Source organism: Acomys russatus, chromosome 5, assembly GCF_903995435.1.
Source record: "Acomys russatus chromosome 5, mAcoRus1.1, whole genome shotgun sequence".
NCBI lineage: Eukaryota > Metazoa > Chordata > Mammalia > Rodentia > Muridae > Acomys > Acomys russatus.
In genome coordinates, this window is record NC_067141.1 from 28407669 (window position 1) to 28425723 (window position 18055).

The 18055-nt window shown below is 51.1% G+C and overlaps 3 protein-coding genes across 3 annotated transcripts; 2 read left to right on the plus strand and 1 right to left on the minus strand.

The window, feature by feature from the left end:
* Positions 1-1806: 1806 nt before the first annotated feature.
* Positions 1807-2635, plus strand: Tmem262 (transmembrane protein 262). Its single transcript, XM_051145952.1, has 3 exons — positions 1807-2254; positions 2356-2455; positions 2559-2635. Exons 1-3 carry the CDS (start codon positions 2081-2083, stop codon positions 2633-2635), a joined length of 351 nt encoding a protein of 116 aa, XP_051001909.1. The 5' UTR covers positions 1807-2080.
* Positions 2636-2877: 242 nt separating this feature from the next.
* Positions 2878-6563, minus strand: Zfpl1 (zinc finger protein like 1). Its single transcript, XM_051145951.1, has 7 exons — positions 6304-6563; positions 6012-6123; positions 4465-4658; positions 4295-4367; positions 4076-4219; positions 3737-3854; positions 2878-3141 (listed from the first exon to the last, which is right to left on the minus strand). The coding sequence occupies exons 1-7, from the start codon at positions 6403-6405 to the stop codon at positions 2955-2957; spliced, it is 930 nt and encodes a 309-aa protein (XP_051001908.1). The 5' UTR covers positions 6406-6563; the 3' UTR covers positions 2878-2954.
* A 430-nt stretch (positions 6564-6993) lies between these two features.
* Positions 6994-12107, plus strand: Cdca5 (cell division cycle associated 5). Its single transcript, XM_051147061.1, has 6 exons — positions 6994-7139; positions 7314-7405; positions 7491-7556; positions 7641-7676; positions 11401-11826; positions 11990-12107. The coding sequence occupies exons 1-6, from the start codon at positions 7094-7096 to the stop codon at positions 12068-12070; spliced, it is 747 nt and encodes a 248-aa protein (XP_051003018.1). The 5' UTR covers positions 6994-7093; the 3' UTR covers positions 12071-12107.
* Positions 12108-18055: the final 5948 nt, after the last annotated feature.

The following is an 18055-nucleotide window of genomic DNA, read 5'->3' on the forward strand; positions in this document are numbered from 1 at the left end:
TCATACTATAAAAATGCATGGGCCTTGGGAGTATGCAAGCCAGCACTGCATAGGCAGGGAGAGGAATGTACAGAACACAGATGACAAGAGGCACCAACACCATAGAAACTTAAAAAGACAAGGCTGGCAGGGCAGTGGTGGCGCACGCCTTTAATCCCAGGACTTCAGAGGCAGAGGTAGGCCGATCTCAGAGTTCGAGGCCAGCCTGGTCTACAGAGTGAGTTCCAGGACAGCCAGGGTTACACAGAGAAACCCTGTCTCAAAAACAAAAAGACACAGCTGACGACCTAAAGGGAAGACTACATTTTGCTGTTTCCGGTGCCCTATGATATCTGGGAGGGGGAGGCATATTTACTGGGGGTAGAGGGAGTTAGTCTGTAGTCAACCCAGAACATTTTTTTTAATGATTTATATTTCATTTTATGTGCACTGGTGTTTTGCTGGCATGTATGTCTATGTGAGGGTGTTGGAGTCCCTGGAACTGAAGTTACAGACAGTTGTGAGCTGCCATGTGGGTGCTGGGAATTGAACCCAGGTCCTTTGCAAGAGCAGCCAGTGTTGGTGGTGGCACATGCCTTTAATCCCAGCACTTGGGAGGCAGAGGCAGGTGGATATTTGTAAGGTAGAGGCCAGCCTGGTCTACAAAGTGAGTCTAGGACAACCAAGGCTACACAGAGAAACCCTGTCTTGAAAAAAAAAAAAAAAAAAAAAAAGCAGCCAGTGCTATTAACCACTGAGCCATCTCTCTAGCTCCCTGCCAGAACGTTATCTAAAGAAAGGGCAGTTGTGATTCATTCCTGTCTCTGCTTATTGAAGTTTGTGGTGCCAAGTGGTGTTAACATCTGTACCTTGGTTAGAGCCTGGGATTCCTTCTGCGAAAAGCCTTCCTTCGCAGGGGAAGGCCCTCATCTCGCACCTGCCTGGAGCTGGGACACACCCTACACCTTTCTTGAGCCCTTGCCTGTTCCCTGTACAATGTCCCGTGGAAATACGGAGCTGGCCACAAAGTACAGAGGATGGCATAGAGGAATTTTAATTTAGAACACGGCTGCTCTGGCAAGAGATCACATGCAAAGAACTGGGTCTGTGTGATCCAGCTGGAATACAAACACGCCTTTAATCCAGGAGACAGTGGCAAGCAGATCTGAGTTCAAGGACAGCCTGGGATAGAGCAAGTTTCAGGTAAAGAAAAGCTTAGGTACAGGTATGGTGGTACGTGGCTTTAATTCCAAACAATGAAGGTAAAGCTAATTTGTAGAAGGAAGCACCCCTGTTTGAAAATGGTATCTAATTGAGTGGCAGACAAAGTGACAAATCAGAGAAAGATTTGACAGAATAGTACACACCCAACTCTTATGAGAAGAGAGAGGAGAGGGAAGCTACTAAGCAGGCAATGCAGGGTGAGAGGAGGCAGTTTTACTGGGACAGTAACAGAGACAGGTTGGAGACGGGGTGGGGGGGGAAAGAGAGAAAGAGAGAGGGAGGAAGGGGGGAGGGAGAGAGAGAATATGAATATGAGAGAACAAAAGAGAGATTGTTGGAGTTAGTTTGAAGCCAAGCAAGTTTCAGAGGTTGAGAGAAGCCAGACTGGCTGTATGTCAGCTGGGAGGAGTCTGAGCCGGAACAGCTGAGCTGAACCAGGCAGCCCAGGGCTCAGTAAGAAGAAAGGGGGAGCTTATTAAGCAGTAAGTCTCAAAGGCTGAAAACATTCTAGGCCTAGGTTAGATGGTATGGAGGCTAGAAACTTCCAGGACTAGGTCTAAGTTAGCAGAAGGAGGCAGTGAGCCTCTGAAACAGTAAGTGAAAAGTTCCTTTTACAGACGGAATGGTGTGCACTGTGGTCTCTTTCTCACACTACAGGCTCCTGCCCCTTGGCACATTTAGCCTACCCCTCCATAATGGAACATCCCTGATACCCAGACGCATTCTATTTGTTGGAATCAGGCTATGTTCTAGAACCTTGCCCTCTCCAACGCCTTCCTCACACAGAACACCCTAGAATGGCAGGATTTTGCTGCTGCCCCTGGCCGGTGACCTCCTCCAGTTCTGGGGCCTGACTTGAAACTAAACTGGGAGCAGGATGCGGTGGCGGGACCGCCTCGCAGTGCTGTGCTTCCCTCCAGGCATGGTGCTCACGGTTGCTGCGCTCCTGCTCTTCTTCCTACACACGAGCATCTTTGCTAGTGACGTTAACAACTTCTGCTTCACCCACCACTATGACCGCATGAGCTTCCGATACACGGTTGTACTGATAGTAGGTCTGGGCTGGGGCGCAAGGGCTGCTGGGGAAAACCAAGGTGGAACTGTCTGCTATGTCGGGGGGCGGGGTACCCTCCCACTGGATCCCTCTCCCAGCTCTCCCAGGTGATAAGCATCTGCTGGGCTGCCACGGGCTCGCTCTACGCAGAGATGCATGCTGACAAGTTTCTTCGCTACTTTGCTATGACGACCCTGAGTGAGTGGGGAGGCGTGCTCCACGGAGGGGGAGTGCTGAAACCTTGAGACGTGGCAAGGAAGGCACAAAAGTGTTGAGCTGATGGGCTTTCTCCTCCACCCAGCACTCAATGGAGCCATGTTCTTCAACCGCCTGTCCCTGGAGTTTCTGGCCATCAGTTACCGAGAGGAAAACCACTGAGGCCTGGGATTGGGGACTAAGAAGGGAGATGGAAAAAGCTGCTTCAGATTCATCTTAATAAAGTCTGTTGTTTATTTGCTCCTGTCTGCTCCTGTGAGGGTTGAAGTAGGAGGCTGGAGACCCAGGGGCAGGCAGGAGAAGACCAACTTCATCAACAGGGCTACAGACCTGGCCTGCAGCCTCAGCTGCCAAGTGTCTTGGCCCAGGGGATCTTAGTGTCTCAGGACTGAAGGAGAGGAGTGAAGGAAAGCCCTCAGGCCTATCTGCTTTCTCTCCCTAGGACTCTAGGTCCTAAGCTGGCCCAGGAAGGAGCGTGGGCTCAGGAAGGACCTACGCGGATGTGCGGGTTCATGAGCGGGTCCAGATTGGGATCACTGTCAGCTGCAGCCCGGCCGAGTCGAGACATAAGGGCGAGGAGTGCCAGGAAGCCCAGGAGCCCCAGCAGGAGCAGCAGCCCTGCCCGCTGGAGTAGAGTCAGTGGCCGCTTCCGGGACCCAGCCCGGCTCCTAGGAGGAATGAGGGGAAAAGTCAGGTCAGGGCACTATCTTTGTGTTACTATCTTTGTGCTCTGGGAATGGCCACCCTGTACCCCTGTATTCACCCTCATATTGGGTTATTATGAAGCTTGAACCAGTGGGACACAAATTGTCCTGGAAGTTTGACCGTGTTAAACATGAGGGACACTTAAAGCACGCCTTTAATCCCAGCACTTGGAAGGCAGAGGCAGGTGGATCTCTGTGAGTTGGAGGCCAGCCTGGTCTACAAAATAAGTCCAGGACAGCCAGGGCTACACAGAGAAACTCTGTCTCGAAAAACTACACACACACACACACACACACACACACACACACACACACACACAGAAAGGAAAAAAAAATCAGGTAGCATCACAGCAGGAAGGGGCCTCAGAAGCCAAGTCCAAACTTCCTGTAGGAGGAAAAGACAGTCCCCGGGAAGGACGGAACACACTAAGGCTGCCTGCCAGCCAGGGCCTCACTGTGGCCTGGTACTGGGTGGTGTCAGTGCCAGAACAAGTCCCACTATTATCAAAGTGTCCACCATGGGGCCTCTCCTGACACCAACCCCTGTGTTTCCATGTACCGGAGCAGTTGGGCCAGCCAGCCCAGAGCAGGCCTGCGGCGGTATTTGTCATCGTCACAGTCTCCGTGGAGGCCTGCTGTCCGGTCATCATCCCGAGTGTCATACACCTTCCTTGGGGCTGTGGGGATAGAGACACCAGCATGAACAGGCTCAGACAAACTGGTCCTGTGGCATGAGTGGAAGTGGGACAAAGGGTCTCTCGTTCTCCCCAACCTCACAGAGGATCCCGGGAATTGTGGGGAGTGAGGAAGAGCCATTCCACCTGGGGTTCCTTGAGCTCTCTTCATACAAATCACCCACTTTTTTCTATTCTCCAAGTGGGATGAAGCCCCAGCTCACCGTGGGTCAGAGCTTCAGTACTACCCATGTGTATCACTGTGTGCTGCTCGGGACAGCTCGGGGAAGAAGGGTGGGGAACTTGGCTGTAGAAAGCTGGAGCAGCAGAAGTGCTCTGTCTCTCCTCTTGCACAGGGGTGGTGGTGGCTATAAAAAGAGAGAGGAAACTGTCAGTGGAGCAGGGAGACGAGATCCAGCCAGCAGACGGAGACCACCACTTACCGTTAAAGCTGGACCAGTCTGAGAAGTCTGAGGAATTGAGGGGCTCCGGCTCTGGGTTTATCACCTCATCGATCTGCAGAAGGGAGTCTAAGTCAGTAGCCCGTCCACTCCCGCTGCCAACCCATCCAATCGGGTGCATGGGAGGCCAGCACAAACAGAGGGACTCTCACCAGAGGGAGGCCCAGTCCTGCCCGGGCCCAGTTGACTGTGGCTAGCTTCTCTCTCAGTGCTGAAGCCACTGGGCCAGCTAGGTTGGCTGGGGGAAAGATGGGGCCATTACAGCTGGGGCACTGGTAGCCTGCAGGCGCCGTGTTTCGTGGTAGCTGGGCAGCACGTTCATTGATGCAGGCCCAGTGAAAGAGATCTTAGGACCCATGAAATAAGAAAGGAGAGACATGAGAGAGACAACTCTTGGGGTTCTTAGCATAGGCCTAGCAATGTGCCCCCTCCTCAGTTCACTGAGGAACGAATGGACACACGTGAGGATGCATAGGGCCATCCCTTTTCCTGCTCACCCCGGGTCCCTAAGGCTTCAATTCGGCCTCCTTTTTAACACCATTGTACTAAGTCAAGGTAGATTCCACCGAGTTGGCCGGACTACGAGGAGAAGGTGTGGGCTGGGAAGAAGATGCCTTCTACCCTTTCACGAGTCTGCTCTGGGCCTAGAACCCTCCTCCTCCTCCTCCTCGGGATTTTGACTAAGCAACAGTAAGTTTTGGGAAGCTTCCCATAGTCCTAGCACTTGGGAGGTAGAGGCAGGAGAATTAAGAGTTCAAGGTCAGGGCTGGAGAGATGGCTCAGAGGTTAAAAGCACCGTCTGCTCTTCCGAAGGTCCCGAGTTCAATTCCCAGCAACGACATGGTGGCTCACAACCACCTGTAATGAGACCTGGTGCCTTCTTGTAGTGGGAAGGCACACGTGTGGGCAGAATGCTGTGTAAATAATAAATAAATCTTAAAAAAAAAAAAAAAAGGAAAGAAAGAAAACAAACAAAACAATCCAACCTACTACATACAAGAATACTTTCAGGAAAGCACCACACACACACAGATACATGCAGACGTCCAGTGGCACAAATACACACCTGCCTATAAATAACACAGGCGAACTCAAGAGCCACTCTCTCCACCTACCCTAGTTGTCAAACACGTAAGATGTACAGAGCTGTACATTCAGGTCCACTGATAACTCAAAAACCATCACCCTCCCGTCATCCTACATTCCACGGGACATGAGTTCATATCTGTTCGTCACCCGTTCACTCACCCACAGGTATTAGTCTAGGTGTGCATATGTATGAGTTACCCCCACAATTTCCCATGGAGAAACACAGGCGAGGCTGCCCGCTTGAGGCTGACCTTGCAACACTCCAGCTGAGGCTTTGTACACCAGGCTGTGACTAGTGACTCCTTTTAGCTAACTGTACTGCAGGAAGCTTCCTCTCACTTTAGTCTTGGAGTCAGTTACACTCCCCCAAACATGGCTCTTACTCACAGCCACAGCTCATCTCCAAGACTAGCAGAGCAGGAAGTAGGGACTTTAAGGTTTGTGGAAGACACGGAGGCCTAGGAAGGGAAAAGGCTTGCCGAGGCTCTGAGCTCTGGCCTCCAGGCTTGGGGGACCCATAGTTCTGCCGCTTGAAGGCTGCTGGCAAACCAGTCTCCAAGCTGGGCCTTGGGGCGGCTCGGGTGACCCCTTCCTAGCATCCAGGCCTCACCATAGCACACAAGACGGGTGGTCTCCCGACTGGCCAGGGGTGTGTTGCACAGGCGGCAATTGGGGTTGTAGTCACTGTCTTGTAGCCACTGCAAGTAGGACTGCACGATGCACTGGAGCGAGAGAAAGAGGTTTCAACTGTTCAGCGAACACTTACTGCAGAGAGCAACATGAACCCAGCCTTTACCCTGGTGGAGCTTACAATCTAGCGTAGGGCCCCTCATGGATTTGGAAGTAGCCAGTCTTGCCTGCCCACCCAGTACCCTGCTCAGCCACTGCTCTAAATGGCCCACCTTGGCATGATTGGCTACCAGACAGTGCTCGCAGACGTTAACCCGGTGTTCGAAGCAGAACAGGTTTGTCACCTTCCTCTTGGGGCACTTGCAAAGTCCCATGACGGATTCTAGGGAGGAGAGCTGAGTCAGCAGGAGGTTCTGGTGGCTGCCATTTGTCCTCACCTACCCAGTTCATCTCTTCTTTGAAATTTCCAGACCCGTGATACGTCTGTCCAAACGCCAAATTCTAGCCTACAGTCTCAGCACGGGTAAGGCCACGCCCCCTTTACAGATCGTTCCACCAAACGACCCCTCATTCCATCAGGACCTAGCCCCTAGCCACCAACTCCAATACCACCAAGCCCCGCCCCATGACCCCACCCCCTGCTAACCCCGCCCCCCAGCCGTCTGACCCCCTTCTAGGTCTCAGGAACCCCCGCGGTACCGGCCGCGATGGGTGCGTACCGTAGTAGAAAGCGCGGAAAGCAAAGGACTGAGCTCACCCACTCCGCTTGCGGGAGCTCTGCTCCTTTCGTCTCCTGCCGCTCTGATTATCCCTCCGCTGCCACGTCTCTTCCGGGTGCGGCGCAGGCTGATGACGCCACGGCACCGACAGACCACACCTCCGCCTTACGCTAGACGTAAAGCCGGTGACGACGAAGAGGTATTCCGGGGTCGGCCTCCTACCTAGCGTCACTTCCGCTTTCTCGTCGACAGGCGGGTAATTTGAACGTTTGCAGGCACCAGTTTTTCGGTTGGCGCGAGCCTGAGTTGGTGACCGCGGCGGAGATTGAGCCGGACCGTAGACATGTCGGAGCGGCGAACGCGGTCCGGAGGCGCCGCCCAGCCGTCCGGTGAGTGGAGGGCGCGCGAGAGCAGTGAGGTCTGCTCATTTGGGAAACGAAACTTGGCTCCTGGTGGAAGACCCCTTAAAGGCGCCATTGGGAAACGGCTTCTACCTTTCCGAACTCGTCAAGCATCTTGCTAAGTTTGATATTGCTCAACCTTAAACATGTTTCCCTTCCCAGGGCCTAAGACACCACTTACTAAGCCTTTGAAGAGGCCCCAGCGGAAATCTGGCTCAGATCTCCCGAACATCTTTTCTGAAATATGGCCGAAGGTAAGAACCAAGCTCCTCAGCTACTGACCCAGCGGGCTTTGAACTAATGTAAGGTTCATGGTAATCCTTCTCCCCCACTTTTCAGACACCCCATGCGGCTCCAGTCAGAAAGGCCATCGTTTTGAAGAAGATCGTAGCTCATGCAGTAGAGGTGAGGGCCTGAGAGACGGATTTGGGAATGAGATGTCAAAACTGGGCTTAGCTATTGATTAATCAGTTGATGTTATCTCTACAGGTCCCACCTGTGCACAGACTTCGCAGGAGCCCTAGGGTGAGTCAGCCCAGTTGCATCTGCTCAGTTGTCTTTGTTTGTTTTTGGTTTGTTGTTTGTTTTTCTGAGACAGGATTTCTCTGTGTAGCCTTGGCTGTTGTGGAACTCACAGAGATTACCCCCCCCTGCCTCCTAGAGTGCTGGGATTAGAGGTGTATTAGGTGTGTTCCGCGTCTCCCACCCCACTGCTCCACTGTGTAGGATCCAGGTCACCTTAGAGGATATGCATACATGCATACTAATCACTCGCTTCTACCCAGGAGCTGAAAACAATTTACCTCTTGACACCTTCATGGATTGTCATTTTAGGTCTCACTGTCTTAACAGTTGTCCTGAACTGGAAGTTGCTATAGACCAGACTGGCCTCAAACTCACAGAGAGCCCCAGTGATGGGAGCAAGGATTAGCGATGTGCATGCTGCCAGGACTGGCTGTAATGGCCATTCTTGTTTACTGCCTGCATATGTCCTTCATGTTCTTTATGCTCTGGGCGTTTTCACTATTTTTCTTAAAAAGCTAAGTTATGACTCAACCACTGGTCTTCTGTAAGCCACCAGTGACTGTGGTTTGATACCAGCACTGGGGAAGCAGGGCCAGGCAGATCTCTGAGTTTGAGGCCAGCTTTATCTATAGATCATTCCAGCATGTCCAGAGCTACACAGAAAAAAACCTTTGTCCAAAAACTAAAGCAACCGCTGGGCTGTGGTGATGCACACCTTTAATCCCAGCCTTGGGAGGCAGAGACAGGCAGATCTCTGAGTCTGAGGACAGCCAAAGCTACACAGAGGAACCCTGCGGGGGAGGGATGAAAACAAAACAAAACAAAGGTCTTGCTTTCAGGGTTTATTTATGGTTGTAGAACGTTAGGTTTAGGGACTAGAAAGTGGTTAAGAGTAGTTCTCAGTACCAACATCAGATGGGTCCCAAGCATCTGTGGCCTCAGTTCTAGAGTTTCCAGTGCCCTCTCCTGGCCTCCATGAACAGATGCATTGTTGTGGAAGGGATATTAGGCCCCAGGGGCCCTCTCTACCTCAGTGAGTTCCCACATAATCAAGACAGACCTTTTGGATTTATAAAAGCTTTAAGCAGAGTAACTGGCAGGGCCTGGTGGTGCACATCTTTAATCCCTGCACTCAGAGGCGGATCTCTGAGTTCGAGGCCAGCCTAGGCTACAAAGTGAGTCTAGGATAGCCAGGGCTATTACACAGAGAAACCCTGTGGGGGTGGAAGAGGGGTGGTGAACAAGAGAGTAACTGGGCAGATATTAACCCTCTAAGCTATTTTGCTATTTCCCAACTCCACACCCCAAATTATTTGCCACAATTGTTCCTGCCTGGGGTGCTTCTGTTTCATCATGCCAGCTCTCATATGCTCTTGGTCCACTGCCCCATGGCCACTTCCTTCTCCGTCTTATACATCGTCAGCTTCTCTCTCTTCTCCCCTGTGTGGTCCCTCTCTGACCCTAAATCTAGATCCCAAGCCCCACATACTTTTCTTCTGCCCAGTCAGGGTTTCTCTGCATAACCTTGGCCAGCCATTGGATCTTGGAGGCCAGTAATTAGCATTAGAATACATAGCCCCAACAGAACACACAAATGTAAAAGCTGCTGGGTGGGGGCTGGGAGAGGTGGCAAGGCCCTGGGGGCCAGGCGGATCTCTGAGTTCTAGGCCAACAAAAAGATGCTGGATGGTGGTGACACCTTTAATCCCAGCACGGGAAAGGCGGAGGTGGGCAGATTTCTGAGTTTGAGGCTAGCCAGGGCTACACAGAGAAACCCTGTATCAAAACCGAAAACAAACAAAAGTAAAAGATTAGTTATATGTATGGGCTTTTACAGTTTTAATAGAACTTTATTTTATTTTTTTGTTTTTCGAGACAGGGTCTCTCTGTCTAGTCTTGACTGTCCTGGACTCACTTTGTAGTCCAGGCTGGCCTCGAACCCACAGCGATCCGCCTGCCTCTGCCTCCCAAGTCCTGGAATTAAAGGCATGTGCCACCATGCCCGGCTAGAACTTTATTTTTTAATTTTTTATTTTTCTTAAGATTTATTTGCTGGGTGTGGTGGTGCACCCCTTTAATCCCAGCACTGGGAGGTAGAGGCAGGTGGATTTATGTAAGTTCAACGCCAGCCTGGTCTGCAAAGCAAGTCCAGGTCAGCCAGGGCTATTACACAGAGAAACCCTGTCTCGAAGTCCCCTCTACCCCCTAAAATTTTTTATTATTTATTCAGTATTCTGGCTGCATGTGCTTACACAGCAGAAGAGGGCACCAGATCTCATTATAGATGGTTGTGAGCCACCATGTGGTTGCTGGGAATTGAACTCAGGACCTTTGGAAGAATAGCCAGTTCTCTTAACCTCTGGGCCTTCTCTCCAGCCCTTAACACAACTTGTTATTAAGGAGTTTGATTTACCCATAAACATCTTGTTTTTGAGACACCAGGTTTCATGACCATTAATTCATTCAGGAGCCTCCAGTGTGCAGCATTCTGCTGTGCATGCTAGGTATTGGCAAAGTTAGGTAAGCAGCTGGCAGCCACTGATCTCAAGAAGCTCCCCTTTCTGGCTGGTATGATGAATTAAGTGGTCACACGGCAAGGTCAGATACCTATGCTGCTGTACTAGAAGCAAAAGGAGTTTTGTGACAGAAAAGTTGCAGATGAAAGTGGGCTGGCCTGGATCCCAGGCAAGAACGGCCTCTCAGAGGAGGAGCTATTGGAACTGAGAGTAGGGGTGTGAGTCACCATGTGCTGGCCTCAGGTACATATGTCAGATGAAGTCTTTGGTGTTCACACCTTTCCTGTGACTCCTTTGGCCTTGGGTCAAGGCCTTTCTAGTGACGTGCATACACAGGTGGGACTGCAGTGCTCTGCATTGCTGCTTCGGCTACATCTTCATCTTCAGTTTCTAGATCTTTACTTGCCAACCTCAGCCACACTGGCCCCTTTTGTTCCTTGACCCAGGCTCTTGTGCCTTCTGCTCCCCCTGCCTAGAAGACTGTACTTCAGAGGTGCACACAGCTCTCCTGCACACCATCACACTGCACTTGTATCCCCGGCTCACTGAGGCTACTGCTCCAGCCTGCCCCGTATTTTGTTCTGCAGCCTTGGCTGGTCTGGAACTCGAGAGATCTGCCTGCTTCCCCAGTGCTGGGATTAAAGGCCTGTACCACCAAGGCCCAGCTCTTGTTCTGCTTTTTTAACTCCCCGCTGCAGTGAAAGTGCAGAAGTGATGGTTTGTTTTCCCTAGTGTAGTCACAGTACCCAGAACACTCCCTAGTAAAGGACAAGTCACCGATAGAGTTTATTGGCCAAATGAACAGTTTAGAAAATATTTAGCAACTATGTGTTAGAGGATAGATGCAGGCAAAGCCGTTAGGAGGCCATCAAGACAGTTTAGATGTGCAGCAATATGTGAACTTGGCTGCTGTGACAGCAACAGCAGCAGCAAATGTAGTGACTCTCTTCACAAGTGCACTTCCCGAGGAACAACAGTGGCTGTCTTTTTTTCTTCTTCTTCTTCTTCTTCCCAACAGTGGGCATAGAAGCCAGGGCTTGTGCGTTTCTGGGGGTGGAGCTCTGCAGCACAGCACTTGCCACCCACGCACAAGGTCCTGCCCTCCATCCCCACAGTAAAATCCACAAGAAATCCTGTGTGTCCTGTGCGCAGTTTTCCCACCCTGAATCCCCTAACTGATAAGTGTTCTCTCTCCTGTCCTGATACAGATCTCTTTTATCTTGGAAAAAGAAAACAGCCCTCCCCTCAAGGTACCCACTAAAGAGGACCTCTTCAAGACTTGTCCTGTCCCTGGCACTCCCAGCAGCACCCCAGTGCTGTACACTCACAATGTTGAGTCTAACTCTGGGGAAGGAGAGCAGGATGCCAGAGACTTGGAAATGTCTCAAAAAGTCAGGCGATCATACAGTCGGCTAGAGAGCTGCAGTTCTGCCTCAACCTCTACTCCTGGCCGCCGATCCTTCTTTGGCTTTGAGGGACCTGAAGACTTGCCTGGAATCTCACCTGTCGTGTGTTCAAAGTTAACTGAGATCCCAAAGGTGCCTGTAAAGCCCAGGCTTCCGGACACAACGCTTCCTGGAATCTCGCCTCCACCTGTGAAAGAGAAACGGAAGAAGAAGGTGCCTGAGATCCTGGTGAGTGAGGGGCAAGACCTCCCCAGCAACTGCAGAAGTAAGGGCTACGGGGCCAGGATTCAGCTCTCTTGAGGGAAGGCGACACCTGAGGGTGTGGGTAATAATATGCTCAGGCCAGCATGGCTGTTCTTCCTACTCATGTGCCCTCATTTCTTTCCACCAGAAATCAGAGCTGGATGAGTGGGCTAAGACCATGAATGCTGAATTTGAAGCTGCTGAGCAGTTTGAGCTTCTCATTGAGTGAGATGAACTGGGATGCCAATCACTGAGTGAGATGGGCTGGCTAGGCTCTCCCTCTTCCTGTACATATTGCCCGTTGAGTTGAATAAGACATGTAGGGTCCTCTTTACTGGCCTCCTCACCCAGAAAGGTGTTGCTGGCCCCTTTTCATATTGTGACGAGTCCCTGGACTTTCCACCTCCACCGTGTGGGAGATGAGAAGCCACTTCTGCTCTGAGCCAGCGTGTCAGGAACGGGTTCAGCATGTGCTGTCTCTCTGTTGTTGCCCTCTCTTGATGCCTGGGAGTCCAACCACCAACCAGTAAAGAGGTTTTGTGTTCTATTTGGTTCTGTAGAGTTGAGACTCAGAGGCCAAGGAGACAATTAATTCCTTGAGGAAGAGTCTAGACATGGAGTCTGAGGTAGAAGAGGAGAGAGTCGTGGTTGGGTTTTTTAGTGCAAGTGTCTGTTATGTAGGAATTCTTCTGTGTCTGTTCTGCTATTGCCACATGGGTGAGTAGGGTGCTGCTGCTTAGGCAAAATGGGTGCACTTCACAGTGTGGCCTCCAGATGCCACCAAAATAAGGTTTATGGTTTCTGCTTTGACCGCCCTTTCCTCGTCCTCGTCAAAAAACAAGCTGCACAGTCTTGGCTCTGGGATGTGGCGTTTTGCAACTACACTTAGAAAGTTATGGCCATTTCTCATGTGCCTGAGGGCTGTAGCACTTTTGCTGCGAGCTCCGCTGTTTCACTCTCAATGTGAGGCCATTCCGTGGGGGTTGTCGGGAACTAAAATGGAGTTATGGTCTCTGGAGACTTCCCTCCTATCTACCACCTCCTGAATTACGGTAAAGGATTTGGTTTCCATGGCCGCTGGGCTTCCAACGTTTACAAGTTCACGGTAATAGACGCTGCAGGGGGTGAGAACTGCAAGCACCAGGCTAACAATACCAGGATGGCTGGAGCAGAGCACACCTGAGGGGTTTACCTCCCTGGGTCCTGTAGAACCTGAGCTGGATCGTGCTGAATTTACCATCACTACGGATGCATCTGCCTTTCAGGAACTAAGGTGTAGCATAAAGGAAAGGTTTAATTTCAAATAAATTTTTTAGAAGTTTCTGCCTGTTTGTAGACTGGTGTTTATTAGGTTGAAGACAGCTGCTGGTGTGAAGCCCTGGATGCCATGTCTTTGCACTGTGTCACCTGTGGAAACTACCAGCTTGGCCTCCCTCCAATGACTCTGGTCCCTGTCTCTTCCTCCAAGGTAGGGCTTCCTGAAAAGGAGGCCCAGGAGGGAAGAACTTGAATCTGGGTAGGCTGCTAAGAGCTCTTTCCCTTTTTCTCAGACTCCATCCTACATAGGAGCCTGTGGTCCAAGCATAATAGCTTCCTCCTAGATGCTTCCCAGCAGCTGGGCTATGGCACCCCTGAGAAGCAGACCCAAAGATGGGATTCCTAGGGCTGTTGTGCAGATGTGAGTGTCCCAGTTCACATCTGGTGAAATCTAGGCCATTGGATTTTCTCCAGAGCTCTTCCTGAACCTAGAATACCGTCTCAGCTAGACCAGCTGGCCAGCAAGACCTGATCTGCCTGCAGTGGTGCACGCCTTTGATCCCAGCACTAGGGAAGCAAAGGCAGGCAGATCTCTGAGTTTGAGGCCAGCCTGGTCTACAAGTGGGTCCAGGACAGCCAGGGCTTTTACACAGAGAAACTCTGTCCCAAAAAACAACACAAAACAGCCAGTTAGTGGTGATGCATCCCAATACTCAGGAGATAGAGACAGGCAGATCTCTGAGTTCAAGACCAGCCTGATCTACAGATAAAGTTCTAGGACAGCCATAGCTACACAAGGAAACCCATTTTTGGAAAACAAAAACCAGCTGGCCCTGTAAAGGCCTGGCAGTGGCCACTCTTTAATGTTGATGCTCTTGAGAGACCAGCCAGGACATTCATGGGCACCATCCTGGCAGTACTGAAAGAAGGCAAAAGGAGAGCAGGGTGGCAGGTAACTTCAGACGTGTGATTTGAGGAAATGCTGCTGTTTTTAACCCTATAGATGGGACTCTGCATGCAACGCCCTCAGTATGCCCACCACCAGCACTGCGGTGGACAGGGTCCTGAGGGAGGGATGTTTACTCAGTGGGGAAAAGTAGAACAGGTTGTCAGAGCGGACAGGGAGCTTGCAGGAACATTCATGGAGAAGGGCACAGCTGTGGGGACAAGAAGATGATGTGGGGTGGAGAACAATGTGTCAGCCAGCTGTGGCGGTGCACACCTGCAATCCCTGCCCTTGGGGCGTGGCGGTAGGACCAGCAGGAGCTCAGGGACATTCACGCTCCACTGTGTGAAGAGTTGGGGACCAGCTGGGGCCACATCAGACTCTGCCTCAAAAACAAAAACAAATTTAAAATTTCCTCTTTTAAATGTAAGTGTATCCCCTGCGATGCTGTCATGTTTGGGATGTGTTTGTATGCTGAGAAATCCTTCAGGGAAAGAAAGAAAGAAAGCCTTCAGGGGTTATAGCTCAGTGGCAGAGTGCTTGCCTGATACACATGAGCCCTTGGGTTTGATCTCTGGTACCATTTACAGGAGATGATTCAGTATCGGAAATTCAAATGTCCTGTATGTCTTTTTTTTTTTTTTTTAAAGATTTATTTATTTGTTATGTATACAATGTCCTGCCTGCATATGTGCCTGTTCACCAGGACAGGACACCAGATCTCATTATAGAAGGTTGTGAGCTACCATATGGTTGCTGGGAATTGAACTCAGGAAGAGCAGCCAGTGCTCTTAACCTCTGAGCCATCTCTCCAGCCCCTGTAATTGTTTTTTTAACCCAGACAAGTTTCTCTATGTAGCGTTGGCTGTCCTGGAGCTCACTCTGTAGACCAGGCTAGCCTTGAACTCAGAGAGGCCCACCTGCCTCTGCCTCCCAAGTGCTGAGATTAAAAGCATGCGCCACACACGCTAATTACTGAGACTACAGCTGTGCCTACAGTATTCACTCCCTCTGGGGGGGGGGGGTGTAATTGAACTTATATCCTGGAGAAGGTTGTGGGCTCTGGAGATGACCCAGGGTCAGCTCCCTCTACCAAGCAAGCCTAGCACCCCAAGTTTGTTCCTTGAAGTCAGTGGTGGAAGAACCGATCCTGAACATTGTCTTCCGATCCTCACACACGGGCTATGCACATCTGTACCTGTGCTCGCATACAATGTAATAAACCTTTTTAAGAAATAGAAAACTGCCTTTAATCCCAGCACTCGGGAGGCAGAGGCAGGCGGATCGCTGTGAGTTCGAGGCCAGCCTGGTCTACAAAGTGAGTCCAGGATGGCCAAGGCTACACGAGAAACCCTGTCTTGAAAAACCAAAAAAAAAAAAGAAAGAAAAAGAAATGGAAAACTGGGTGTATTGATGACTTTTTTCCTTGCATTGACAACAACAGTTTTAGGAAGGAAGGGTTTATCCTGGCTCGTGGTTTGAGGGAAGTCATGGCAGCCGGAGCTTGGGGAATCTGGTCACACTGTGTCTGCATTCGAGAGGCAGGGAGAGATGCATGCCAGTGCTCAGTTTTCCCTCTGTTTCACTGGTCTCACTCCAGCCCGTGCCACCATGCCATCCATCCATATCCTAGAGTGGGTCTTCCTCAGTTAGCCCACTCCAGGAACTTCTTCACAGACACGCCAGGAGATTTGTCTCCTAGGTGATTCTAGATTGTCAAGGTGACAATATTAACCATCAACACTGGGCATCCTGTATTGTATTTGCTGAGTGCTTTACCATCTGGGCTGGGCTATGGTCTGACAACACCAGCTTTTGGGGCTCTGGCTTTCTGGATAAAGCTGGTAATGGATGCTAGACCATTACTACCTAGACCAATACTATCCCACAAAAACCAGCTTGTTTAAAAAAAAAAAAAAAAAGGCAAGCAAACGGGATAGGGAAAGAGTTACCAACCAGATCTGTGTCTCCCTCAGTCTCCCACAGGCAGGCAGAGTACCCACTCCAAGCAGGTCTCGAAAATAGCAATGCAGCCTGCTGAGCCACAGCTAGAAGAGCCCGAAGACTCCAGGGAGCCCAACATGGAGGTGACAGCAAGCCCCGGGGGCTCCCCCATCTACTGAGGACCCTAAGACAGAAGGCAAGGGAGAGAGGCAGGCTGCAGAAATCCTTCCTTAGCCTGGACTAAGACCCTACGGGGCGGGGCATCTCAGGTTCTTCACCAGCTGGCAGGCCTCCTCCGGGAGATAGATCTCTTTTCTTCTGTCCTTTCCACTGCTTTCTCCCCATAAGCTGAGGGGCCCAGAGATCAAATCACTGTAAAGCAGAGAGATGAAAAGAGCCAGAAGGGGAAGGAGGGCTGGACCCTTGGGTTAGAAGCCTCATGCCAGTTCAGTCACCAAGGTACCTTCTCTGCAAAGCCATCCTCAGGGCAAAGGTTGGCCCTGCAGTCGGAGCCCACTGTCACGTTCCTGTTCACACTCCTGAACACTCCTGAGACCAAAGATGCTGGATTGTAAGGCTGCCTGAGTGGGTGTGTCTTGAGGGAGGTGGGGAGGTGGAGGGCAATCCCCACTCAACGACCACTCAAGTCTGTGCTAGGATTCAGCTTTGGGCTGAACAGCAGGAAAGTCCACACGTGACTGATGGGGCTGGGTCCCAGGCTGGGAACCCACACTTGGCCTTCAGACCCTGAGGTCTGATTCTCTCCTCCCCAGGGACACTGATTTACTAGAGAAACAGTTCCTGGGCCAGGACGACTGGGGCCCTAAGCGGACCTCACAGGAAATACAGCGTTTGCAGAGGGACTGCCAGAGGTGAGCTTCAGGGACAAGTGGGGCAAAGTCTGCAGGACAGGATGATGACGCCAAATCTAGCTGAGGGCTCAGGCGGCTGCTGTGGCTTCAGGTCTTGCCCAGAATCCTCTGCCTGTCTGCTCTGTTGTCTATTCTGTGAAGGGCCTTGCCTCCCAAACCAAGTATTTTACAGGGTCAGGATCTGTTCCACTGGTTAGTAACCACAGCCATGCGGAGTGGCAGGAGTCTAGCATATGGAAGACCCTTACCTTTAACTGTCAAAGAACTAGATGGCTGCGCAAGGGTTCTGTTCTATGATGTCAGCCAATGGAGCGTGGGGTCGGCTCCATGCCTTTGACCCTAGATCTGAACAATGCAAGTTTCCACTCATAAGGCTGGCACTGAGTTCTCAGGCTCGGCTGACTCCTGCTAGAAACTCTCACCAGCCCGGAGCCACACAGAGTCCTGAGCCACCTTGATACATCTCAAAGGATTGACCAGCCTTCTGCCCTGCTCTATGGAGACTGCAACCCCGGTGATGGGTAGCCTGTTGGGGGGTTTTTTGCTTGTTTTTGTTTTGTTTTTGAGACAGAATTTTTCTCTGTGTCACCTTGGCTGTCCTGGACTCACTTTGTAAACCAGGCTGACCTCAAACTCACCGCAATCTGCATGTCTCTGCCTCCCACCTCTCCCCTCCCCCCAAGTGCTATATGCCATCTTTCTTTTCTTTTATTATTTTTTCTTTTTCTTTCTTTCTTTTTTTTTCTTTTTCGAGACAGGGTCTCTCTGTGTAGTCTTGGCTGTCCTGGACTCACTTTGTAGACCAGGCTGGCCTCAAACTCACAGCAATCCGCCTGCCTCTGCCTCCCAAGTGCTGGGATTAAAGGCATGCGCCACCACTGCCCGGCTTCATTTTTCAAGGCAGGGTTTCTCTGTGTAGCTTTGACTGTCCTGGACTCGCTTTGTAGGTCAGGTTGGCCTCTAACTCACCACAGCAATCTGCCTGCCTCTGCCTCTCAAGTGCTGGGATTAAAGGCATGCGCCACCATGCCTGCCTGGCAGCCTGTCTACTGCTAAAGAAGAGTTGGGTGTGGGTCAGTAGCTGCAGCCCCAGCAGTGGAGGTAGAAACAGGAAGACATCATCATCTCTTTGAGAACTCTAGGCTACCCTGGGCTACTTGATTCCTTGTTGTGGATAAATAATGAATAAAGGTCC